We start from the raw sequence: 26,072 nt of genomic DNA on the forward strand, positions 1-26,072 counted from the left end.
GAATCATGAAGATTTCACACTGTCCTGGAGAAAAATTATGAAAACAAACCTTTATGTTCACAATATAAATTGAGACCAAAAATTGTTTAGTTAAGTGGTAGCACTTGTTAAAATGCAAATGAAGAGAATCTGTGGTAATTTATGTATTTATTTTTGTTAAAAACCAGAGTTGAACACATAGCGGAATCAAACAGAAGGTTCAAAAGAGCATCAGGTTTTTGATATTGACCTTGCATTACATTGATCAGTGGAGTCATAGTCACCTGTGCTGTGATATTGTAGTTCTATGAAACTACTTCAGGCAGATTGCTTTCAAGCAGCCCTCACTGGAGTCCTTACAGAATTCTCAACTTGTGTGATATCAGGTACTATTCGATAACAGGTCACTGTTAATGAAGTGTGGTGTTTTATCATTGAATGTAGATCATGTCCATTTTAAGAAAGTTTAAAGCCCTAGGGTTGACTGACTATACAAACCTGATGAATGTGACAAAAAAATGCTACAGTATTGTAACATCACCAGACACATGGAGATTTCTCACTGCATGATATGGGAGTAGAATTAAGAGTGCAGACTGGTGTATTCCTGCCTTGCACCTGGTTCACATTCTGGTATAAGGCATGCATACTGTATTCATTGGTCTTTCCTCCAGTACAACATTAATGCCCTCACATTGTAAGCTCATAAACAAGGGTCACTTCTTGCAGGATGCCAATGAACAGTGAGACAGAGAGTCAAGCCAAGACTGGCAACATGGACAGACAGATACATGGTGTAAAATACTGCAAGAGGTCAAACAAAAATAATTTACATCCAGTGATTTATAAAGTTGTCAATGAATATGTACAGTTTTCATATATAAATAGGACATATGGAATGTCATTTACACAAACACAAGGCAGGTAAAGGTAGAGCACATCCTCCGATAATTCTTATCGTTCAATAATTATTTACTTAATCAACATTATATTAAGAGTCACTCCTCTCCTCTTTACATAACTTTTTCCATTGATGTATGGCTCTCACATCAAACCTCATTCTAACATGATACTTTTCTACATAAGCCCCCCGTAATTAATATTGTTATAGGAAAGAACCAAATGAAAGACTGTTGTGAAGGGTCCTTCAGAAATCTTGGCGGTTATTAAATCTTAAGGTTATTATTATCATGTACTCCCAACAGAGACATTTGAGCACATAGAGACATAAATAATCTTCTTAGTCAAACAGAGTCGTGACAGTCTGGTAGTGCTGACCCCACTCTTAACACCTAGAGAATTCCGTAAGACATACTTGTACTGTGTGCATCAAAGATCTCATGTTAACTTAATTCCAAGAGGGAGAAGGGTTACTCTTAAAGGAGTACTTAGCGTTAGCGCAGTTGCTAACTAGCGTTTGCGCAATGACTGGAAGCTTACGGTAACTGCTAGCATGCTAGTAAATACCACATACTTCCAGTCATTGTGCTAATGGTGGTTAGCATTGGCTCGCAAAACTACAGTACCTCTAACTTCCTTCATACTGGATGCAGAGACATAAAAATGGTATCCATGAGTTAATCTGACTCTGGGGAAGTAGATAAATGCCAAAATCCCGAAGTATCCCTTTAAGGTTAACATTTATCAATACCATGTCTGCTTTAACCATTTTACTTATAAATTAAATCACCCCCAACATTACATTTCTTTTTTTACAGACCATAAAACAAGACTGACTTTCCAAGTCATTGTGGTGCCCTTCTCTGTCCTCTTGAAGAGCAAGAACAATGTCCTTCTAAGGAGAGATTGAAGAGCTACATAGGAATCTGTCACATCAGAAACCGTTTTAAAGCTTATATAGTGTCCTCTTCACAATGTTCAGTTGGTTACCACAGTGATGGGAGACATCATGCAAGGACATGATAAAAGTAATGTGTGTGTCTCTGTCCTCTCCACAATTCTTCCTCTCTCTGTCCCCTCAGCTCCAGTGAGCAGGCGCCCCTGAAACTGACGGCCGAACAATACCCTTTGGAGAAGGCTTGGATCCAAACCAGGACATCTGAAAAACACAGCGATGTTTTCCGATTATATCAAATGAAATACATGTATCACTGGACTATTACTATAGTTACAACTGGGGAAGGGCCCGGGCGCTGGAAAAATAGGAGGGTATTCATCTGGCAACTGGAGGGCTGCTGGGTTCACATCCTGAAGACATTCCCCTATCGTTGGGCCCTTGAGCAAGGCCCTTAACCCCACAATTAGCTCTCCATCCAGGGGTGCTGCACTACAGCTTCACCCTGTGCTTGTCTCAACTGTATATGTGATGTGTGCTTGAAAGCTATGGTAGCCCAGACTGTTGTCTTTCCAATTTTATATGACACATGAATTGTCCATGTTTGATACTCTTCTATATATTCCTTGTTAACATGCATCGATTCCCTATTCGCCAGTCTCTAATGAACTATATGCTTGCACCTGTTACACACAGCAGGTGCCTTAAGTCCGTGTCTTCTTCATGTGTTTGTACAGCACCGATGAAGGCATAAGGCCGAAACATATTAGTACTTCCACCTTCTGTATTCTTCGGTGCATGGATTCAATTAATTATTCCATTTTTCCATCTCGGCCTCTTTGGGTTTTTCCCTTTTCATGGTTTGAGTGTGAGTACTTTTGGAACTCTACAGATATTTTCTCTCCCACGCACCGGCCGCCTTTTATTCTAGCCTGTGCGCAAACCCTCATACTGGCTTTGTAGTCTCTAAAAATAACAATTTTCCTCCGGATGCAGCTTAGGTATTCAAAAATCAACAACAGATAGCAAGTGCATTTAAGAAATGTGGCCAATTGAGGACAAAAATAGCGTCATGGCCTATTTCATTTGATACACGCTGGCTGTGGTATGGCCATAACGCCCATTCATTTGACACAGAAGTTTCAGGGAACAGATGTCTGAAAGGAGGAAGTCACCTTGTACTCCAGCGTCTCTTTTAACATGTCCTCTTCCTCACCAGTGAAGTTCAGCAACACAGACACCGCTCTGATCAGCTGATAGGCCTGAGACAGAAGGAGAGGGGGAAAGAGAGAGATTTAGACTTCAGCCAAGACCATAGACGTCCAATATGTGTGATGGTCTAGCTACGATAACAGGGACCAGGTAGATTGCTCTCACCTCAGCCTCTCTGGACGACATAAATTTTAGCACCACGTGTTTGAGGTACTCAAAGTTGATCTCTCGTGAGTCATTGAGGTCAGAAGTGTTGGTGACAGTGGTGTTTGGGCCAGGGGCTGGGGATGCAGCAGGCTCTGTAAAGGTTCTGTCTAGCCTCTCCTGCCTCTCTCCTCTCCCTTCCTGGGCCCTTTCCTTCTCCTCTAACTCAGTTTCAGGTTTCAGCTTCTGCAACAGGAACACACAGGCACAAACCATCACACACGAAGCTCAGCACATGGACCATATTCAAAAAAATGGATTTAGATTTAGATTGGATACTCATACTAAAAGGTATCTGAATGTCTCACCAGCTCCTTCTGCAAGGTCCTCTTCAGCTCGGCTAGCCTCTGCTGCAGCTGCTTAATGGTCTGTAAAGCAACAGGCATCCATCCAATCAATAACAGCACACACACTGAAATGGACCTGCTCCAGATATTTCAGACAAGGAGTAATTATCCAAACATGCCTGTGTGGTGATCATGGTTTTTGTTTGGTCCAGTACTGACCTTGTTCTTGTCACTAAGCTGCTGCTCCAGGTCTCTGTTGGCCTCCTGCATGTGGTCCAGGTCGTCCACGGTCACGGTCCCATTCTGGTCCGGTTCACACACCTCTGGAGTCTGCAGCTGCAACGTCAGGGTCTCCACCTCCACCTCCAGCTCAGACACCTGAGACAAACACACAGAGGCACAGTCAGAAAACACATACAAAAAGTCCAATCTGTAATGACAGACTTGAGTTATGTGCAGTATGGAAGCTAAGGAGGACATTAAGAACAGGTTTAAAGTGTCTTAATGGCTGTGCCCGCTGTGTGTTCTGACCCGTGACTGGCAGGAGTCCAGATGCTTGTTCTGGGTGAGGAGCTCCTGCCTCAGGCTGACCAGCTGGCTGTCCTTCTCCTCCTCCCTCTCCTGGGCCCATGCCCGCAGCCTCTCCCCCTCCTCCTGCAGCTGGGACAGGGAGCTCTGGGCCCTCTGCAGCTCTGCAACACAAACACAGTGGAAGGGAGCATCAGACACCACACGGTATGAAGTCAACACTACAACTTCTAAATTCACATAGCATGGGAGACAGAGGAAAATTGCACCTGACAACAGAGAAATCAAGTGTTTACCATTGCGAAGTGTTTGGAGTTCCTCCTCTCTCTGCTTCAGCTGCTCAGTGACGTGGGCCAGTTCCTGCGATGTTGTTTGATGTGACACCGTCATCTGTCCTACCTGGAAAAGGAGACAGTGAACGTCCAATTTATTTATGAGCACAATCGACAAGCTGAATTCATGAATTTGAAAACAGATCACTCAAACTGACCGAGTATGATTAAGCCAATAGCATTGGCAAGTTTTGGAAACCTCATTCCAACAGAGTGTAGAGAATATTGTTTGTTATTTAAAAGAGTACAGAAATGTATGATGTAAGTGTGATGTCTCTCCAGACCTGTAGTTGGAGCTCCTCCTTCTGTCTCCTGGTGTCCTCCAGAGCCATGGCTATCTCCACACTCACCGTCTGCCTGCTGCTCAGCTCTGACTGGGGTGACATACAGGGACATCATTACCCCGTGTGTACGGGCAACAGGACCATGGTTTGAAGTTGTAATGCAGTAGCTATTCTCATAGAAAGGAGTGGCACAGCACGCAAAACAAATCTGGAGTGACCCAGGAATGCAATTGAATAAATGTTTTTCTTAAAACTCTTGTTTGTTTATCAGGAAATCCGTGACTTCCTGTTTTCAACTGACTGCCTAATATAAAGCAGGAAGTGTATCTGACCCTAGCCTGCTCCAGCTCCTCTTCCCGTCTCCTCAGAGCCACGTCAGCTTCATCCCTCCCTCTCAGCAGACATCCTCTCGCCTCCTCCAACTCACGCTGGGAAACACGAAACAGAGATGGGTGGGTGAGAGAGAAATGTGCGATAGGGACAGAGAAACACAGATAAAGGGATGTTAAAGAAAGAAAAACAGAAAGAGGGTGTAGGAACAGTCTAATAACGACAGATACATATTTGATGGCCTTGTTTGAGTCCCGTTCCATGCCAGCCCTGTAGCCGAGATCAAATTACACGGCAACAGATTACCAATCCACCGAGACCAGTGGATAAACTGATCAAAATCTGCATCGAAACGTTCAAATACCAAAGTGAAAATGCACCTTAACAGTCAGGCAACAAAACTATGCAGCACATGTCACTGAGAACAGTTCAGTGAACTAAAATGTCAACATCTACATATCAAGTGAGAGCTGACAACAGTAACTCACAATCCTAGCTTGGGCAGAGGTGTGCTCTGTGTCCTTCTCTGTCTGCAGTGCAGTGAGCTGCTCCTCCAGCCGGCCTGCCCTCTCCTGGCCCTGCTGCTGCAGACTGACCCTCTCCACACTCCACTCTGCCTGCTGGGGGTGACCACAGGGGGAAAGGGCAGTCTCAGCATCACACATGCTTACATTAACTGTGTCCCTGGCTCCCATAGGATACACAAAGAAGTCTAATCAGTCTAAATAAATAAGAGGTTCAACTGCATTTGCTCCAGCCTCAGCTTTATTTACAGTGGTGGTAGAGCATCTTTCACCGCAATCGGACAAATATTTACCAGTTTGTCCAGACGTGCTTGCTTGTCAGTGATCTGCTGCTCAGTGTTCTTGAGCCTCTCGTTGCTCTCCTGCACCTGCTGTTCCAGACCTGCTATCTGTAAGACAGAGAGCAACATGGGGCTGTGTGTGAGAGCACAAGAAGAAAGACTGAAGAGAGAGCACAGGTCCCAAATGCTTACATCCTTCTCTCCCACCAGTGCCGTTCTCTTACCTGTTCGTCCGTTCTCTCTCTGTAGTTCTTAGAAGAGTCGTCTTTGTGCCGTAGCAGGTTCTGTAGTTCAGTTACATTGTGGTTGATTCTGGATATCTGGGAGAGTACAGATACAATATGCTTACCAGATGTGTGTTCATACAATTGTTCATTTGTTGCTGTTAAACAATGAAGCATCTAAGCCAGTTGCATGTGAAGAAGTATATCATTGTGATGAAGAGGTAGAGGGCTGTTTACCTGAGTCTCCAGTGAGCTAACCGTGTCCGCATGGTTGGTGCGTGCCTGCAGCAGCTCCACTCTCGTGTCCTCCAGCATCTGCTCCAGAGTGGACTTCTACACATTAACACACAGGGGGGGGGGGGGGGGGGGGAGACGGACGAGGATTGCTCAACACTTGAACTGACCATCTGCACTGACTCTCTGCACCTTAGCACACACATGCACTCACTCACACACCCATATGCACAAACGCATACACGCTCACGCTGCATACACGCTCACGCTGCATACACACCACGACTGTTCCTATTGGACTTTATTTATTATTGCTAAAACTATCTCCATATCCCACTTCCCCGGCACATGTGTAAATATTATACTTTACATTTGTTTGAGTGCCTTCCTTGTATTTATACTTCTGCTAAATGTTTATTCTATTGTTACTCCATTAACCCTTCACACTCGTACCCGTATACAGGTTGAAAATGGCAGATTTGGACACTGGTAAGTGCCTAAATTGGAAGGAAGTGGCTGAACAGTAACATGCTATAAATGACGTCAGAGCTCAGGCTCTGTGCTTCAAAGCGCTTTATGGGTTTTGACTGACAGCTGTTCTGAACTTGAGCACTGAATGGGACCAGTAGTTGCCTCCATCCCTCACGCTAATTGGGCAACTGGAAGAAATTGGCCGCAGAACACGCACCTGAATGCACTCACAATTCCTTTCTATGATCACCAAAATTATGATCGGTTTCTCTGAATTGCCTTGTGAAAGCCTAACTGTAAGTTCGTTTTTTATAACTTTGCTAGGCATGTTGGCAATAGAACAACCTTTCAAATGATGCCCACCTGACAAAGAATGCGATTTATAAATGGACCGTTTTGGGATTTCGTAAACAACAGTAATTGTGTGAGGCGGGGCTGCAGGTCTGTGTTCCAAACAAAACAAGTGTGTTCGCTCTAGTTCCTCAACGCCACAGCTAGGAGAGCTCTAAAAACACCTTTCTAGGTGAAGACTCATCTTTGAGTCATCAAAGTACATTGAAATGACTTAGGAACTGTGCACACTTTGGAGACAGCAGTTAGTCCTCTCACTCAAACCCTTGTTATTATTTTGTCTTATGTTGCACCTACCCCACATTTTCCAGGAACATTCTTATGTTACTAAATTTATCCAGAATATTTTAAGATTTACTTATCAACAAATGTGGCAAAAAAGTACAGTAAATGTAAAATGCACATAAAATCAACAGTGCAATGTGCTGTGTCAGGTGAACTGCTGTGTCCTGAACTTTGGTCTAATAATTTCCCCATAATCTTCTAACTGCTCTCTTTCAATTGCTACCGTGCTTATGCATTTCATATTTCTTCTGTAAGAAACATTTCAATTTAGCCCTATCCATATAGGCCAAGGGTTAAGCTTCTATTTGTATTCATTATTGGTTCGGTTCTTATGGTTGTCGTACTGTTGAGTAAGCATTTCATTGTACCGTGTACACCATGTGTTTCTGTCCACATGACAAATAAACTTGACTTGAAATGCATCACCATTCAAATCTAATTTTATTCGTCACCTACTTCTTAAAAAACAACAGATGTGGACTAACAGTGAAATGCTTACTTACGGTTCTCTATGGTCTTTTCCTTATACCAATTCCACAGGAGTCCCTCTGTCTTTAGGATTAGCTGACTGTTGTAGTTACCTCTTTGAGCAGCTCCTGGAGGAGCTCGTCTTCACTCAGGTTGCCCTGCAGACGTCTCTCCAGAGAGGAGACCTTCTCCTGCAGGTCCAGCAGCACACGGTCCTTGTCCTCACCAGTCACTGCCGCCTGGGGACCACAACAGGGAGAGAGAGGGATGGGTCAATTACAGCGCTTACTGGGTGAGATATGGGCAATTCCATGGTAACGGAAATACGCTGACACTCCGATTTTTCACTTTAAAATGTATGCCAAACAAAAACATTTACTGGAAAAACTGTGCAGAATTGGAAACCAGAAATATGGGATTGCCCATATAAGGAGTTACATTGTGATCTGGTCTTACCTTGTGTTGCTGCAGCTTCAGGGCATTGTAATCAGTTTGTAAGGTATGGAGAGACTTCTCTACAGCTGCTTCAGTGCTCCGCGACTGAGGACAGACACACACAGAGAGATTGCTACAATGTGAAACATTTCATAAACTGTTATCACATTTATCTAACTGTATTCATATTCTGTCATTACAGATATGTACCACTTCAATAGAGTGAAATGATTTTTCAAGGAAGAATCTATGGGTTAGAGGGCTAACCTTCTGGAAGTCCTCAGACACCTGTTGGATGACCTTCTGCAGGTTCTGGCCTCTGCCCTCCAGCTCAGCAATCTTCTTCTCCGCCTCCTCCTTGACCTCCAGCAGCTCCTTTCTTAAATGAGACCACACACACACAAACCTGTACTGTTAGACAACAACCAAATCCTCAGGCAACCCAGAAGAAAACAGGCAAACTTCAAGATAATTCGCACACAAACTCTCCCTTATACAATTTTTTTAATATATATATATATATATTTTTTTTTAAAGAGGTTAGGGGAGAAAGATCTTGCAATCACTGTGTCCTGTCCTAACCTTTCGATCTCCAGCTCGGTGTTGAGCCTGCAACTTTCCTGATGCTCCTCTCCCAGAGCCCGCAGCTTCTCCTGGGCTTCGGCCAAACCCTTCTTGGCCGTCTGCAGCTGGGTCTCCTTCTGCTGGAGCTCTAGCTCTCGCTGGCCCAGCTGCTCCTCCTTCCTCAGTAACTACCAGAACGAAACAGGAGACACCACAGAAAGGACATCACTAAAACAAATGTTTAACTACTATTATTGTCTAGGGTAATAGGAACACGTTTGCTCCCACCAAAGTGGTGTTTAACCAAGGTGGATCGCTAGCCGACATAGCTACCGCTTGGATCAGAATAAACAGACATAAAGCATAAAACTAGGGTTAGAGTTAGACAGTAGGACCTTGTTGTCCGTAGTGCGTACCATGTGTTTGACTTTGGCGAGCTCCTGCTGCTGGAAGCCATCCAGCTCGTCCAGGTCATCCCTCTTCTGGAACAGAGTAAGGCTCTGCTCCATCATCTCCTCTAGCCGCACAGACAGAGATGCCTTCTCCTGAGGGGCCCCAGACAGAAGAGATCTCTCATCTACACAGGCAATGACTGACTGGCTGAATGCGAACCTAGAATATTAGTTAGATGTTAGCGTACCTGCTCCAGCGTAGACATCCTTTCCATCCATTCCTACAGACAAAGACAGGAATTAATCTAACTATAAACACACACAGACGTATGCCTCGTGGTGCAAAGGATATGATGCTCACCTGATCTTTCTTGTCCAGGGCCAAAGCCATGCCTTCGGCCATTTTGGCTCTATTGGTCTGGTGAGTCTCATTCTGGTCCTGCAGTTTCCTCATGGAGGCTGCATGGTAAAAGAAAGCGAGAGAGTGAGAGAGAGAAAGAATGAGCAATAGAACTGGCGAGCCAAAGATGGCTCAATTGAAACAGCAGGTTGTAGATTTGTCAGTGGTTAGTAGCTGCTAGCTTTGAAAGGGTGAGAGTAATATTGACCATATAATGTGTCCAGTAAGCCAAGTTAGGTGTTTCCCAGAAGCAGGCAAGCAGTGCATCTAACCATGGCCAACACAGACTTCCCAAATTGACTTATTTGTATAGATGTTTTATTGTTATAGGTTACGTTAGTACATTGGTGTTTGTTATAACATTGACTATTACAAAAAAGGGGAAGTAATAGACATTTACATACTGATGAACCGTCCACTGTTTTATATTGTCTCACATAATTGTCATAGCAGAAATACTTACCTACTTCCAAACAGTGCCACAAACATTTAAAAACAATTATATGTCAACAAGCATGTAAGTCCCTTGTTTCAACAATATATATATATTTTTTTTAATATGGAAACCTATAGAAGTGACAGCATATGATTCTGAACCCCTCCTTGATCGATTGACAGTGCTTTGGGTGACCATTACCCCAGCCAGCAGACAAACAAATGAGAGAAAGAAAGAACGCAAAATGGGAGGAGATTGGAGAATAAAGGTACGTACAATCCTGATGTTTTTCTAATGCAATTTCAAGCTTGTCCTTGGTCTTCTGCATAAGTCGGAGCTGCTCAGCGTAGTCTAGAGGCAGGAGGTGTGGTGATGGAATACCAACAGCACATAAAACAAACACGTACACACACACACACACACACACACACACACACACACACACACACACAGGAAAGGGGGACAGGTGGATGAGGGTAAAAGCCATGGGGAGGAGGAGGAATAAAATAAAAACATGATTGAGAAAAAAATGGAAGGGGGAAAAAAAACAATGATTTTCTTAGATGAGAAAACCATCCTGGTTAAGAGGCTGCGTGAAGATGTGCAACCTTTAACCTTTTCTAAGGGGTCACACACACCACCTCTAAGGGAGGAGTAGCTATCAGACTAATCTGGGAGAAAAAACACAGAACCTAAAAGGTAGACTAAATGCCATGGCATTTGCTCTTAATGTTCACCAGATGGGAATGTGGTAAAGAATAAAGAAACATTGTAAAAGATACCATATCATACCACTTGTGAGGGGCGGTGTTAAGAACAAAAGCCAAGAGGTCGAGACTGAAGCCAGACACCCGTTGGTTATGTGACCTTTCACCTGAGCGTAGTGTTCTTGGTAAAAGCTGTCTCTAAGCACACTAGACACAGATCTAGAATCAGCTTACCCACCACCAAACCTAACCTTAATTATTGTTGGGGTAAACGCAAAACTAACCTTAGATGAGTGTCTAGGCCTGGGTGCAACCACCTCATCCTACTCTGATTAAACTGGTTCCATGCAGACATGTCTTACCTGATAGTTTGGCCTCCAGCTTGCGAATCTGATCATTCCTTCTGAGGATCTGGGAAGAGAGGTCGTCCCTGGAGCTACTGCCATCAGAGGCCTGGAGGTCAACACAAACACAGAGAACAGGATCCTCATCAGCACAGCAGGTCACACTGGAGCTTCCATGGTTATGTGGCAGCAGGTACTAGAAACATATATTGTGGATGTTGTAGAGTCTATGAAATATCCCACTGACAAGATATATCAAAATAATATTTCATATCAGAGGTACCCAACTCATGTCTATGAGTGTATTTAGGGCAATTCCATGGGAACAGAATGATGCTGAGACTCAATTACAATTAAAAAACAATTACTTCAAAAGTTAAACAAACCATGCAACTCTATGCACAAGGACTACTTTTAACAATTTCCAGTGAACATTTTACAAAATCACATTTTACTCGAAGAACAGTGCAGATGCAAACCGTCATTGTTACCAAACTTTGCATTTGCACTGCTCTTCGTGTAAATGTGTTTTTGTTCAATTTTCTGTGGAAATTGCCCTATACCTAAATTTGATGTCATCCTTATTTTACTTCACTACAAATTTGATGAGGGATAGCCTACCAGTTGATTTGATCTTACTGTCAGTCAATGACTTAAATAATTCAAAACGGTGCAAACGAGAAAGGAAAGACATCAGCCCCAAGACACTGGATCTGGCTGACAGTGTAAGATCAGCCACTCCATTCATAGTGTCAAACGTGGAAGGGGGGGACAGAAAAAACCAACTGAACTGATTAACACTTCTGATGCTTTTCCAATAACATCAACACAATTCAGTATCTAATGATATTCTGAAAGTTATATCATGTCTGAAACAACAGTGCAATGTGGAATAACACCATCACATTGGCTACTAATTAGCCTCAAAGATTTAAGCGGAATTGTCTCAGCATTCAGTATGTTAAGCAACCTTCCTTTAAAAAGAGAAAAGGACCATTGTGTGTGTTTGTTCTAGTGTCTACTTGTCATGTGTGGTCAAGTGAACAGGCTTCATGTTACACAGGTTTGCCTTAAAGGGATAGTTTGGGATTTTGGCAATTACTTTTTATGTATCTGCTTCCGGTATGAAGAAAGTTGAGTTTTGCTAGCTAATGCTAACTAATGTTAGCGCAATGACAAAGTCTACAGGAACAGCTAGAATGCTTGCTGTTTCCATAGACTTCCAGTCATTGCGCTAAAACTAGTTAGCAATTGCGCTAACGCTAGTTAGCAACTTCCTTCAAACTGCATGCAGAGACATAAAATTGCATGCAGAGACATAAAAATGATGTCCAAGACTTCATCTGACTCTGGGTAAGTAAAGAACGGGCCTCATTGCCGAATCCTGAACTATCCCTTTAATCTGCTCTACAAATGGGGAATATTTCTGAATTCATGTCATCATTGACAAAACAGTGGTGGTATCGTACATTTACACACTTGACCATGGAATCCACTGGCTTCTGGATGCCAATCTCCAGACACACCTAACCATATAACAACAGGTTAGCTGACTCACTGACCCAAATCATAATCCAAGAGAATGTCGACTCATATATAAAAAGACAATTACACCAAACTTCAAAATGCAGCAAATCGCTTCACTGCTCTTTCCCTGGCTCTGCATACTGCCTATACATTAGGCCTACTTTTTTGCTGATATTCATGAAGCCAATAGTAGATATCCATCTCAAAGTGTGAATGCAGCACTGTTGACATCGCGGTGCAGGGGCATTTTGATATGCTACATGTAAATGGTAGTGAATTACATCATCATGACAGTCCCTGGGGCTCTTATCTGGCCACAGAGGGAAACATTAATGGAGGGCCTGGGCCATTACTGTCAAGTATGGGCCACAATCTCTAAAAACACTGAGAAAGCCTATCATGTTATAGATCAGTTATGTTGAATTGAAAGAGTGTAAAGGATATAAATTACCTTTAGTTACATTTCATATGTGCAAAACTTAAGCCTATTCAAAGTAGAGGCCATAAGTCATCTTTTCTCCCTTGATGTCTTCCTTGTAGAATAGCCTGGGTAACCTTGTTTCGTGTCATACGACCAACTACTCTTAGTGGGTTCAGAAGATGACTGGCATGGACTGTGTGACAGTGAGGTAACAATACTGGTACTTACAAAATCATCCCCGGAGTCTGCCCCCACTGACGTAATGGACTCTTTGCTGCAGGAGCGAGGCATGCGAACACCGGTCCGGGGAGCTGTGGCAGCCTCCTCAGCAATCTTCTTTTTCAATTTGGCAAACATCTCCACCTTGCCTTAGTGTGTCTTTACCCAAGTTTACTGCCTGCTACTAGTTCTCTCCCCAAAAGCTCCACAATGCAAGTGCTCGGTCACTCAGGCTGTGGTCGTTCAGGGTCCCAGAACAGCTGTATTCCAGTGTAGCCTCCTCTCACAGGCACGGGTACTGTCATTGTCATTCCTCTTTCAATCTGAAATAGACAACAGAGAGTAAGTCATGGCAATCAGCACGAAAACTATTAGAGATGCAGAATGAGGATATGCTACTGTCTGTAGCTACCTTATACGTTGTTTTGGCCTTATGATTTGTCATGTCACCAGATTAGTTGACAGATTGGTGACAGCAGGTTTGCTAAGACATACATATGAAGAGGCTAACGATATTTCAGCTGGATGACAAAACGATGTAAATTAGCTAGCTAGCTACTCAGTATTGGCAATGATAGCTGCTTGCTTGCTAGTTAGCTTTCGTTAGCAGTTTCCGAATAATTCGTTACCATTCTGTAGAAAGCCCAACATTTCGAGATTTAAGAAATCCGTCGGTCCCAGCTAACTGTTCAGGGCTGTTTGATCATGAATTCCAGGAAAAGATAAATGATTTCAACAAATGATGGCTATCAGCTAGCTAGCTAACTAGTTATTGTTAGCCTTGCTAGCGAACTTAGCCAGCTGATCAAGGGAATCTCTTACCGTTTGAACTCAGAAAAAGTAACACATTCCTAGAGAAGTCCATTGTGTTTAACGTATTCTCTGCGACGAATAACAACTCTACCGTTCCCCAATATAATACATCTACAAATATACTGCTTTGCGACAAATATGTTATTATGTCTGGACTGTATTTTGGCTAGCTCTCTAACATCAACACGTAATATGCCAGTACACTGCGTTCGTGTTCATTGGACAAATCTAAAAGGGTGTGGAAAGGGATTCGCTCTACTTCATGTCAGTCAACAAAAACAGTATGCTGGAACCTGGAGGTCATAAAATGCATTGATTGTACACAACGTGGCCAAATGTATGTGGACACATCTTCAAATTAGTGGATTCAGCTATTTCAGCCACACCCGTTGCTGACAGGTCTATACAATCGAGCACACAACCATGCATTCTCCATAGACAAAACATTGGAGTAGAATGGCCCGTACTGAAGAGCTCAGTGTCTTTCAACGTGGTACCATCATAGGATGCCACCTTTCCAACAAGTCAGTTCATCACATTTCTGCCTTGGTAGAGCTGCCCTGGTCAAGTGCTGTTATTGTGGAGTGTAAACGTCTAGGAGCAACAATTACTCAGCCGCGAAGTGGTAGGTCACACAAGCTCATAGAACGGGTCCGGCAAGTGCTGAAGCTTGTATACTTTTATTCAAGTAGAAGTTTACTGGGTGTTTTTACTTTAACTTGAGTCATTTTCTATTAAGGTATCTTTACTTTTACTTAAATATGACAATGGGGAACTTTTTTCATCAATGGGATGAATTGGAACGCAGACTGCGAGCCAGGCCTAATCTCCCAACATCAGTGCCCGACCCCACTAATGCTCTTGTGGCTGAATGGACACAGCAATGTTCCAACATCTAGTGGAAAGCCTTACCAGAAGAGTGGAGGCTGTTATAGCAGCAAAGGGGGGGACCAACTCCATATTAATGTCCATGATTTTGGAATGAGATGTTTGACAAGCACGTGTCCACATACTTTTGGCCATGTGGTGTATTTCCTTGTATTTACTGATTAACAGTAATAGCAGAATCTCACACAAATAACCACAGCTAGGCTTACTGCTCTCATAGGCCTGCCCATCTTTAGATCAGTGGTCTTCATCTTAAGATGTGCTTCCCTCAATTGTCAGGCTTACGGCTTTATTATAATGCTACATTACAAGAGAACTAAGTGCATGAATAAATTCTCTTTAAACATATTTCTGAACAAAAATAATATTGCTCATATATGCTGTTCCTGATTTGAGTGCTTTATATATATAAAGGGAACACTAAAATAACACATCCTAGATCTGAATGAATGAAATAATCTTATTAAATACTTTTTTCTTTACATAGTTGAATGTGCTGACAACAAAATCACACAAAAATAATCAATGGAAATCCAATTTTTCAACCCATGGATGTCTGGATTTGGAGTCACACTCAAAATTGAAGTGGATAACCACACTACAGGCTAATCCAACTTTGATGTAATGTCCTTAAAACAAGTCAAAATGAGGCTCAGTAGTGTGTGTGGCCTTCACGTGCCTGTATGACCTCCCTACAACGCCTGGGCATGCTCCTGATGAGGTGGCGGATGGTCTCCTGAGGGATCTCCTCCCAGACCTGGACTAAAGCATCCGCCAACTCCTGGACAGTCTGTGGTGCAATGTGGCGTTGGTGGATGGAACGAGACATGATGTCCCAGATGTGCTCAATTGGATTCAGGTCTGGGGAACGGGCGGGCCAGTCCATAGCATCAATGCCTTCTTGCAGGAACTGCTGACACACTTCAGCCACATGAGGTCTAGCATTGTCTTGCATTAGGAGGAACCCAGGGCCAACCGCACCAGCATATGGTCTCACAAGGGGTTTGAGGATCTCATCTCGGTACCTAATGGCAGTCAGGCTACCTCTGGCGAGCACATGGAGGGCTGTGCGGCCCCCCAAAGAAATGCCACCCCACACCATGACTGACCCACCGCCAAACCGGTCATGCTGAAGGATGTTGCAGGCAGCAGAACGTTCTCCATGGCGTCTCCAGACTCTGTCACGTCTGTCACGTGCTCAGTGTGAACCTGCTTTCATCTGTGAAGAGCACAGGGCGCCAGTGGCGAATTTGCCAATCTTGGTGTTCTCTGGCAAATGCCAAACGTCCTGCACGGTGTTGGGCTGTAAGCACAACCCCCACCTGTGGACGTCGGGCCCTCATACCACCCTCATGGAGTCTGTTTCTGACCGTTTGAGCAGACACATGCACATTTGTGGCTTGCTGGAGGTCATTTTGCAGGGCTCTGGCAGTGCTCCTCCTGCTCCTCCTTGCACAAAGGCAGAGGTAGCGGTCCTGCTGCTGGGTTGTTGCCCTCCTACGGCCTCCTCCACGTCTCCTGATGTACTGGCCTGTCTCCTGGTAGCGCCTCCATGCTCTGGACACTACGCTGACAGACACAGAAAACCTTCTTGCCACAGCTCGCATTGATGTGCCATCCTGGATGAGCTGCACTACCTGAGCCACTTGTGTGGGTTGTAGACTCCGTCTCATGCTACCACTAGAGTGAAAACACCGCCAGCATTCAAAAGTGACCAAAACATCAGCCAGGAAGCATAGGAACTGAGAAGTGGTCTGTTGTCACCACCTGCAGAACCACTCCTTTATTGGGGGTGTCTTGCTAATTGCCTATAATTTCCACCTGTTGTCTATTCCATTTGCACAACAGCATGTGAAATTTGTCAATCAGTGTTGCTTCCTAAGTGGACAGTTTGATTTCACAGAAGTATGATTGACTTGGAGTTACATTGTGTTGTTTAAGTGTTCCCTTTATTTTTTTGAGCAGTATATATATATATATATACACACACACACACACAATAAACGAAATTCAATAAATAGAAATTACAAAAATAAAATCAAACATCTGAGAATTAACATTATAGGCCTAATATGTTGCAAATAGACCCAAGTCAAACTGAAACTAAAACAAGCTGAAACAAGTCAAACAAACTGACTTCTTCCTGTAAAGTGGCTAAAAGAAGTGATCCTGTTTCACTTCATGTATTCTTATTGTGAACTACCAAAATGAATTTAATCTAACATGCCATGCGTTAGATAAAAACATAAAATATTGACACGGCTATCACCTAAAACATAGTGGTATTACTTGATATGGTACTTCTGTGTCAATGCATGTGTGTTGGTACACAGAGCTACAGCAGACACAAAAACATGCAGTACGTATAACGTACACACTATAATAAAATAGGAATGACAAAATCAGTGGTGTCACTTCAACAAGAGTTGTTGTCGCTCCTCTGCATGTGATGCATTACAAATGTGGTGGTTGATAACAGTGTGGTGGAAGCTGATGATCGTTAGTGCAGTGTTTACAGGAAATATGGTGTCGTTGTTCTGGGTGGAATGACTCTCTCTGAGTCAGGCACTGCCCGGAACAGCTTGGGCTCCCTCGTATTGGCGTCTTTGAAGACCATGATGGAGGCAATGTTGCCGCAGCGATAGCAGTAGTTAGGAGCCGACCAGACCGTGACCAGCTTCTCATCAAACATGAACTTGTAACCCTCATGGACTAACTGGTGTGCCCGACAGATCAACTTCAAGTTGTTGATGTGAGCAAACTGCACATCGAGGGATATATAATGAAAAAAGAAAGACAGTGAGATAAATGTGAATGTGAGAAAAAAAAACATGATGAAGAAGAAACTGAAATGAAACGCCCCTCTGCACGCATGGACTCGGGATTAGGAGGGGGCAACCCAACCCCTCCCGTATCCTACACCTCTTTCCCTCCCCCCTCTATCCCTCACCCCATACCAGAATACGCCGACCCTCAGGACCAAGGAAAACAAACAGACTTTGACTGGGACCGTTGGCTGAAAGAAATTACAAAAGAAGGATATTCTCCAGGTCAACCAGGAGAGGGAGCCACCCCCACACCATATGTACCAGCCACCTCAGATGAGTCCATATATGGACTATTGCAACACCTACAACTGGATGAATGAGTAACTATTGGAAAGCTGATGTCGTATGCTTGAATATATAAAATGTTTAGCGTCGTAGGCTTGCTGATATAATGATGTATTGATTTAGAGATAAGATTACGCAGTAACGCAAGTAACATATGTCATAAGAAGTATGGAAATGATTGTATAAAAGGAGCCCGTGAACTAAGGTTCAGGGTTGAGTTGTACTTGGTAATAACTTGACTACTTTAGTAAACTACTACACAGAAGACAAAGAATCCCTCTTTGACTGCTGTCCAGTACGATCTAAAGAACATTGAAAACGGTACTCTAGAGATTGTTCATGCAACTGAGTTAAGAACACTTGGCCGGACCCGAGACTTCAGCCCTGTTCACCCTACTTTGGCATCACCCTAGGTGAGGAAGTGAACAGGTGGAATATCTCCGGAAAGGGACCAACGTCTCAGGAACAATATACAGAGAAACCAATTGATAAACATTGAGGGAGTGACATAAGAGAAAAGGGACATATAGCCGCTTAAAGCAACTACGGGAAAACTTCCTTGTTAGAGTAAGTACATATTTTGTGATTTAAAAACTGTTGCAGATAACTGGCTTAAAAATGATGTGCTGATGATGTATAACCAAGGATAAATGCTGTACCTCTGGGAAAATGTATTCATGTAAACCATTGCTTGTGTGACAACGATAAATAATTAAAAACTCTTAAAATCTTAAAAGATAAAAAGAACGTTTATTGGATGAAGCAATACAAAGGGAATTAAATATCATAAAAAGGAAACTTGACAATACTGAAGAATCTCCTATAAAAAAGTATAGGCCTTTCCTGACGAGGTATGTAGCCGGTAAGTGCACATAAGTATAGTTAAGGAGGATAGACCGGAGTAACCGAGAAATATGCTAGTAACTAAACAGGTAAACTTATAGTTCGAATAACGAAGACCCCTTATACACCCGGACAAACCCAGGAATATTTAACCTAAATATCTACTATAAACCTAACTCAGGCTATTCACGGAAAGCCTTTGGCAGCTTATTACCATAAACAACCTCCTTTGACCAGGAAGAAGGGCCAAGTGATAACGAAGGCTTCCGGTTCCAAAGGATAACATTGTAGTTCAGGCTGTCTACCCGCTGACCTGTGGTGCGTGACGTGACATTGACTATTACCCATTTCATATACAGTACCAGTCAAAAGTTTGGACACACCTACTCATTCAAGGGTTTTTCTTAATTTTTACTATTTTCTACATTGCAGAATAATAGTGAAGACATCAAAACTATGAAATAACATATATGGAATCATGTAGTAACCAAAAAAAAGTGTTAAACAAATCAAAATATATTTTATATTTGAGATTCTTCAAAGTAGCCACCCTTTGCCTGGATGACAGCTTTGCACACTCTTGGCATTCTCTCAACCAGCTTCATGAGGTAATCACCTGAATGCATTTCAATTAACAGCTGTGCCTTGTTAAAATAATTTGTGGAATTTCTTTCCTTCTTAATGCGTTTGAGTCAATCAATTGTGTTGTGACAAGGTAGGGGTGGTATACAGAAGATAGCCCTATTTGGTAAAATAGCTCAAATAAGCAAAGAGAAATGACAGTCCATCATTACTTTAAGACATGAATGTGTCAATCTGGAAAATTTCAAGAACTTTGAATGTTTCTTCAAGTGCAGTCGCAAAAACCATCAAGCACTATGATGAAACTGGCTATAATGGGGACCGTCACAGGAAAGGAAGACCCAGAGTTACCTCTGCTGCAGAGGATAAGTTCATTAGAGTTAACTGCACCTCTAACTGCAGCCCAAATAAATGTTTCACAGGGTTCAAGTAACAGACACATCTCAACATCAACTGTTCAGAGAAGACTGCATGAGTCAGGCCTTCATGGTCAAATTACTGCAAGGAAAACCGCTAAAGGACACCAATAAGAAGAAGAGACTTGCTTGAGCCAAGAAACACGAGCAATGGACATTAGACCGGTGGAAATCTGTCCTTTGGTCTGATGAGTCCAATTTAAGATTTTTGGTTCCAACAGCCATGGATTTGTGAGATACAGAGTAGGTGAAGGATGATCTCTGCATGTGTGGTTCCCACCGTGAAGCATGGAGGAGGAGGTGTGATGGTGTGGGGGTGCTTTGCTGGTGACACTGTCAGTGATTTATTTAGAATTCAAGGCACACTTAACCAGCATGGCTACCACAGCATTCTGCAGCGATACACCATCCCATCTGGTTTGCGCTTAGTGGGACTATCATTTGTTTTTCAACAGGACAATGTCCCAACACACATCCAGGCTGTGTAAGGGCTATTTGACAAAGAAGGAGAGTGATGGAGTGCTGCATCAGATGACCTGGCCTCCACAATCACCCGACCTCAACCCAATTGAGATGGTTTGGGATGAGTTGGACTGCAGGGTGAAGGAAAAGCAGCCAACAAGTGCTCAGCATATGTGGGAACTCCTTCAAGACTGTTGGAAAAGCATTCCAGATGAAGCTGGTAGTAAAAATAAAGAAAAACCTTTGGATACACCAACTCCTTCAAACTTTTTACTGGTACTGTATGTCTATTACCGTGTGAATTTGACAATGTACTCACCTCATTGGTGACCTTTGCACCAAACAGCCACCCAGCTCCCCTGGGGCTGATGGCCCAGGTGTCCACATCCTCAGGGTCTGACCACACAAGGTCACAGAATGCTCCCTTGTGGGGGATCTCCTGGTTACGCTCAATGGTTCTGATCTGGTCCAGGGTCTTTATGTCCGGGGAGAGGCCCCCATGAACACACAGAATCTGCTCATCCATCAGCTGGCACAACAAAACAACCAAAGCACAGCATTAGAATGCTGAGTAACTGAGACAGTAGAAAATATCTTCATGTTGGCTTGATATGCTAAAATTGTGCCATGGGGTCTGTTACTGCAGGAAATCAGAAATACAAAGCAATAGAGTTATACTCACCGCTGCAACTGTTAACATATCAAACACTTTGGTACAGTAGCGCCAGGCATTTGCATTTCCATATTTGGTTTGGCATTCATCTGAAAGGCAACATAGACCAGGAACATCCCATTTATAACCAGAGCACCTGGAGTCAAGGGTTTGCAATGTACATCAATTACAAATGTGTTAATACAATATTTGGTTGGGTTGGATATGGTGAATTAATGATGAAGAAAATCTCACCATAAAATCCATACACTTGGGTTATCTGCCTGCTTTCGTGGTTTCCTCTTAAAAGTGTGATGCGGTCAGGCCATTTCGCTTTTAACACCAGCAGGTATGTGAGCGTCTCCAAGCTGTAAAAACCCCGGTCAACAAAATCACCCTGCAGAGAAACAAATACACAATCCTGATGGGTACATTATTGATGGACGTTGTAAACAATATGAAAAACAAGGCAACCGTTTCACTACTGTAAGTCACTAAATGACTAAAATGTAACAGCAAACATGTTGTCCCCCACGAATGATGCAGCTTCTGACTAACACATTTCAGTTAATTACTACAGCTTGGGCCGATCAGTAATTTCGTAAAGGCCGGATCTTTATGGCAAGACACATCATTCACCCACATTTCGTCAAAATTGGCCCAGTTGTCTGAGATATCGCATGTGATTTAAAGCCAATTTATGCTTGATCCCAAAATATGGTCAGAGGCGTCGTATGACACAATTGTGGAACCTCCAGAGGCATGCAGAAGCAAAAATGAGTTTCGTACTGTATCGCCATGCGCCTCGAAAATGTTGTAACAATACGGAGTGCTCTGAATAGCTCCGCATTGACATGATTGGTTGACCGTAGGTGAGGCCCTGTATAAACACAAAGTCACTTCCTTTACAACTTCTTTTGGGTCACAGCACATTCAGGTGTGGAAGGGAATGAAATTGTAGACCAGTTAAACAAAAGAGCTTTGAAACAAGATATAATTGATATTAATGTTCCACTGGGTAAAGGTGAGGCCAAATGTAGGATCAGAGCCATTTTGATAGATGTGTGGCAGAAGAGATGGGACTCTGAGCCCAAGGGCCGGCATTTATATGCCCTCCAAAGAAAGGTTGTGGACCAAGATTCAAAGGTCAGTTTAGGAAGGAAGAAGTGGCGTTTGCTCGATTGTCGTTCTCCACTAACATCAAGACGGTGACCCGATCCTGTAGGTTCATGCGCTACAACATTCGCAGAGTACGACCCTGCCTCACACAGGAAGCGGCGCAGGTCCTAATCCAGGCACTTGTCATCTCCCGTCTGGATTACTGCAACTCGCTGTTGGCTGGGCTCCCTGCCTGTGCCATTAAACCCCTACAACTCATCCAGAACGCCGCAGCCCGTCTGGTGTTCAACCTTCCCAAGTTCTCTCACGTCACCCCGCTCCTCCGCTCTCTCCACTGGCTTCCAGTTGAAGCTCGCATCCGCTACAAGACCATGGTGATTGCCTACGGAGCTGTGAAGGGAACGGCACCTCCATACCTTCAGGCTCTGATCAGGCCCTACACCCAAACAAGGGCACTGCGTTCATCCACCTCTGGCCTGCTGGCCCCCCTACCTCTGAGGAAGCACAGTTCCCGCTCAGCCCAGTCAAAACTGTTCGCTGCTCTGGCACCCCAATGGTGGAACAAGCTCCCTCACGACGCCAGGACAGCGGAGTCAATCACCACCTTCCGGAGACACCTGAAACCCCACCTCTTTAAGGAATACCTAGGATAGGATAAAGTAATCCTTCTAACCCCCCCCCCCCCTTAAAAGATTTAGATGCACTATTGTAAAGTGGTTGTTCCACTGGATATCTTAAGGTGAATGCACCAATTTGTAAGTCGCTCTGGATAAGAGCGTCTGCTAAATGACTTAAATGTAAATGTAAATGTAAATGCAACATCCTTCACAACAGCTCTGCACTGCTCCGCAAAGCGCAACAAATATGAATGCCCTGACTTCTGCAGAGGCTGTATCACGTAAATGCTGCATGGCCAATGCAGACGTCAGATTGTCCATGTAGCGCCTTTAACTTATGAACAGACGGACGGAGACAGATCCAGTCGGGGACAACCATAACATAAATGGGAGAAGACGAGGGGACAATAGTTGAGTTTATACCCACCATGAAAATATAGCTTGTGTCTGGGACCTGTCCTCCGGTTCTGAAGAGTTCACATAGATCATAAAACTAATTGAATGAAGAAGAAACAACCAAGTTAACTTCAGAATTACTGGAAATTAAAGAAGGGAAAGAAATAGAATATAACAAAACAAATATTTCGCAATGATGCTGTATGGCTGTGGGTCAATGAAGTAGCCTACCTGCCCGTGTATATCCCCACACACTGTCACTGGGGTGGACACAGGTTGGACATTGGATTCCTCTAGCAATAGGTCACATACATAGTCACATAACCTCTGAGGAAAAAAAAAAACACACACACTCTTAGAATAAGGAGGAGTCTGATGTGATGTAATGCCCAAGCAATGATTTAATGAATGAACGTCATAATAGCAACTTCCATAAACTAGTGACAACTAAGCTCCTGAGTGGTGCAGTGCTCTAGGACATTGCATCTCAGTGCTAGAGGAGTCACTACAGACCCTGGTTCGATTCCAGACTGTATCACAACGGCTGTGATTGGGAGTCCCATAGGGCAGCGCACAATTGGCCCAGCGTCGTTAGGGTTTGGCAGGGATAGGCCGTCATTTGGGGTAGGCCGTCATTGTAAATAAGAATTTGTTCTTAATATTCTTAACTGACTTGCCTAGTTAAATAAAGGTTACATCAAATAAATACAAGCTACTGTAAATGGCACATTTTATATCATACCAATAATTTTGTCAAGCATGATGATGGCATTTATTGAATTCATATTCTTGGTTATAATGACATCACAGTCTGTATGTGTGATTTTAGGTCAGCTTAGATAGTCTATGATTTAGAAGTGATAGCCATTTTGCCATTGTTTAGGTCTGATAAGTAGGCTACTTACTATACGTGCTGCTCATCGGCCTTATTTCAGTGATCGCCATTGCGAAGGCAGTGATTCTCACCTTGAGGTCGTTTTCAGGTAAATATTTACACTGCTTGGCAATCTCCTCGTATTTATCCAGGTCCAGTGGCGCCATTGTATCAGCTGTTCGCTAAAATGTTTCTAGCCGACTTAGCCTACATGTTTGATTCCGTCTAGCGGATATACTGAATAGTTTGCGTTGTGCTGCCATCTGCTGTGTGGGTTATGTACTACTTTTGGGCCCCAGATCCCCGGACAATGTATATTGTGGGCTCTTTAAGGACGATCTAATCATATAATCAAATGCTTAATTATTGAGTGTAACAGCTCTGTTTCTTTGATCTTGATCTTGTTGGGCAGGTCATGTCACTGCTGATGAATGACTGTAGACGACAGGTGTTTAGACCAATAGCCACATAGTGGAGCTCGCACACAGTAGAAACAATGGGTGATTAGGCTACAGCGCGCACATATCCTACAGCGTAGGCATAATAAACATCCCCATCTTTTTTTCTCGAGTCTAGGCCTAAAGTCCTGGATAGCTTACTTTTTCATCATGTTGCAGCTTATAGGGACTACATCGATTAAAGAGGGTCATATGTTATTTCATGAATAGCCAAGGCCTAATGTCCCATAATCGAATGGATGTAATGTTTAGTCTAGGCTATAATTATAAAATAACGTAATTTTAGATGATTTATATTTGTTTTAAAGTGTGTCAAATGAAAAATCAAACATATTACTCATTGCACTCATCGCGCACTGGCTCACGATTACGCATTGAACCAATCAAATGCCTTTGCGATGGGAAAACAAACGCACCTAACCATACCACGAGACCTCCCCTCAATGCCCTCATTGGCTGAAGGGTATGACAATCCACGGCGTTTCCTTTCATTGCGCTGGGCTAGGTTGAACTGAAAGTGAAGTCAGAAGCTGCGGGTAGTTCGGTTCGCAATCACTGGGTAGCAATTGCGAACAGCATAGGCTAGTCCATTCAGGGAAAGGTCTGAGACAGACCATTACTAAGGCTTTACATGGAGAGCTGAAATTGAATATGAGGTTAACGGCCTTAATGATGTACATATCCCCGGCTTTGCTATTTATTTTGTATATTGGATTTTCTGATGCTGCACCTCGCATCAACTCCTACAATGCGTCGCCTATCTCCAGGAAGCCTCGCTCAGGATCCGAGAGCTTGGAGCAGCTCCACACCACCTTGCCCAATCGTTTACCTGAGGACAGGTTTGTGCTCGGCCTAGTAACTGGGCTCACGCCGTCCCCCACAATTGTCTCCGCCAGAGCGACCAGCAAAACGATACAGGTCTCCACGATTCCGGTCTCGCCAACCGCAACCACAATTCAGCCACCGACAACGGACCCTATAACCCCAAAGCCAAGCATAGAAATAATTTCAACCCCTAGACAACAAATAATGGCGTTGAGCTCCAGAACATCAAATTCAAGCAAAAGATCCACTGATGCGCGATCAGTTTTTCCTCCAGAAAAAACGCTGCAGACCATGGTCTCCATGGTTTCTCAGCGGACGACAAATGATGCGTGGTCTTCAGATAACATCGATGCAAAGATTACCTCCGACAATAGTCAAGGTGAGCCTATGTTGGCGCTTAGATGTGATAAGAATAAAATATGTAATGTTCCAAGGCGCATCAATTGTTATGTTATATTGTGTTGTGTATAGAATACCCTCTGCCACACCTCCACAATGGATACACCTCATTAGACTGATAGCCTATATGGAATTTTACTCTCTGACCTTTAATCACCTCACACATTCACGTATGTTTGCAGAAATGTCCCTTTTCATGCAAAAAATAAATAAAAAATCTAACATGTAACCAAAGGCACAACCAAAACGTCCGCAGTATGTCTTTTGACGCAGAGCGCAGGCAGGCGAAGAAACTGAGATTGTAGAAACAATAGATCGTGGACCTCAAACCATGGACGGCTTTCTCCTTGCAAAATGATCAGACGTAACTAAATGATCCAT

General features: G+C 43.4%; 3 protein-coding genes across 7 annotated transcripts in view; 1 reads left to right on the forward strand and 2 right to left on the reverse strand.

Annotated features, from left to right (window-relative positions):
- Positions 1–132: 132 nt before the first annotated feature.
- On the reverse strand, positions 133–14,293 carry LOC106579981 (golgin subfamily A member 1). Of its 3 annotated transcripts, none has more exons than XM_014160468.3 (24): positions 14,057–14,293; positions 13,244–13,557; positions 11,086–11,176; positions 10,293–10,367; positions 9,542–9,639; positions 9,429–9,461; positions 9,205–9,333; positions 8,807–8,976; positions 8,492–8,603; positions 8,246–8,329; positions 7,903–8,028; positions 6,218–6,295; positions 5,981–6,076; positions 5,769–5,864; positions 5,440–5,571; positions 4,954–5,049; positions 4,622–4,711; positions 4,302–4,404; positions 4,009–4,169; positions 3,697–3,855; positions 3,499–3,558; positions 3,152–3,376; positions 2,950–3,036; positions 133–2,038 (listed from the first exon to the last, which is right to left on the reverse strand). In XM_014160468.3, the coding sequence occupies exons 2-24, from the start codon at positions 13,370–13,372 to the stop codon at positions 1,958–1,960; spliced, it is 2,511 nt and encodes an 836-aa protein (XP_014015943.2). In that variant the 5' UTR covers positions 13,373–13,557; positions 14,057–14,293; the 3' UTR covers positions 133–1,957. The 3 variants fall into 3 exon arrangements, with proteins under 3 accessions (XP_014015943.2, XP_014015942.2, XP_014015944.2); XM_014160467.3 differs by having other exon boundaries at positions 6,218–6,313; XM_014160469.3 differs by lacking the exon at positions 10,293–10,367 and having other exon boundaries at positions 6,218–6,313.
- Positions 14,294–16,813: 2,520 nt separating this feature from the next.
- On the reverse strand, positions 16,814–24,507 carry LOC106579979 (serine/threonine-protein phosphatase 6 catalytic subunit). Of its 2 annotated transcripts, none has more exons than XM_014160461.3 (7): positions 24,102–24,507; positions 23,367–23,462; positions 23,167–23,232; positions 21,259–21,400; positions 21,034–21,113; positions 20,671–20,880; positions 16,814–17,696 (listed from the first exon to the last, which is right to left on the reverse strand). In XM_014160461.3, exons 1-7 carry the CDS (start codon positions 24,174–24,176, stop codon positions 17,448–17,450), a joined length of 918 nt encoding a protein of 305 aa, XP_014015936.1. In that variant the 5' UTR covers positions 24,177–24,507; the 3' UTR covers positions 16,814–17,447. The 2 variants fall into 2 exon arrangements, with proteins under 2 accessions (XP_014015936.1, XP_082822381.1); XM_082966255.1 differs by lacking the exon at positions 16,814–17,696 and adding an exon at positions 18,779–20,568 and having other exon boundaries at positions 24,102–24,504.
- A 463-nt stretch (positions 24,508–24,970) lies between these two features.
- Positions 24,971–26,072, forward strand: part of LOC106579978 (multiple epidermal growth factor-like domains protein 9) — a 36,160-nt gene continuing 35,058 nt past the window's right edge. Inside the window, exon 1 of one of the 2 annotated variants that reach the window (XM_082966254.1) lies at positions 24,971–25,671. In XM_082966254.1, coding sequence (XP_082822380.1) covers positions 25,119–25,671 — 553 coding nt within the window. In that variant the 5' untranslated portion in view covers positions 24,971–25,118. The remainder of the gene's footprint in view (positions 25,672–26,072) is intronic. The other variant, XM_014160459.3, reaches the window with a different exon arrangement.

The sequence above is a fragment of the Salmo salar genome, chromosome 20 (genome assembly GCF_965601325.2).
Source record: "Salmo salar chromosome 20, fSalSal1, whole genome shotgun sequence".
Taxonomy (NCBI): Eukaryota; Metazoa; Chordata; class Actinopteri; order Salmoniformes; family Salmonidae; genus Salmo; species Salmo salar.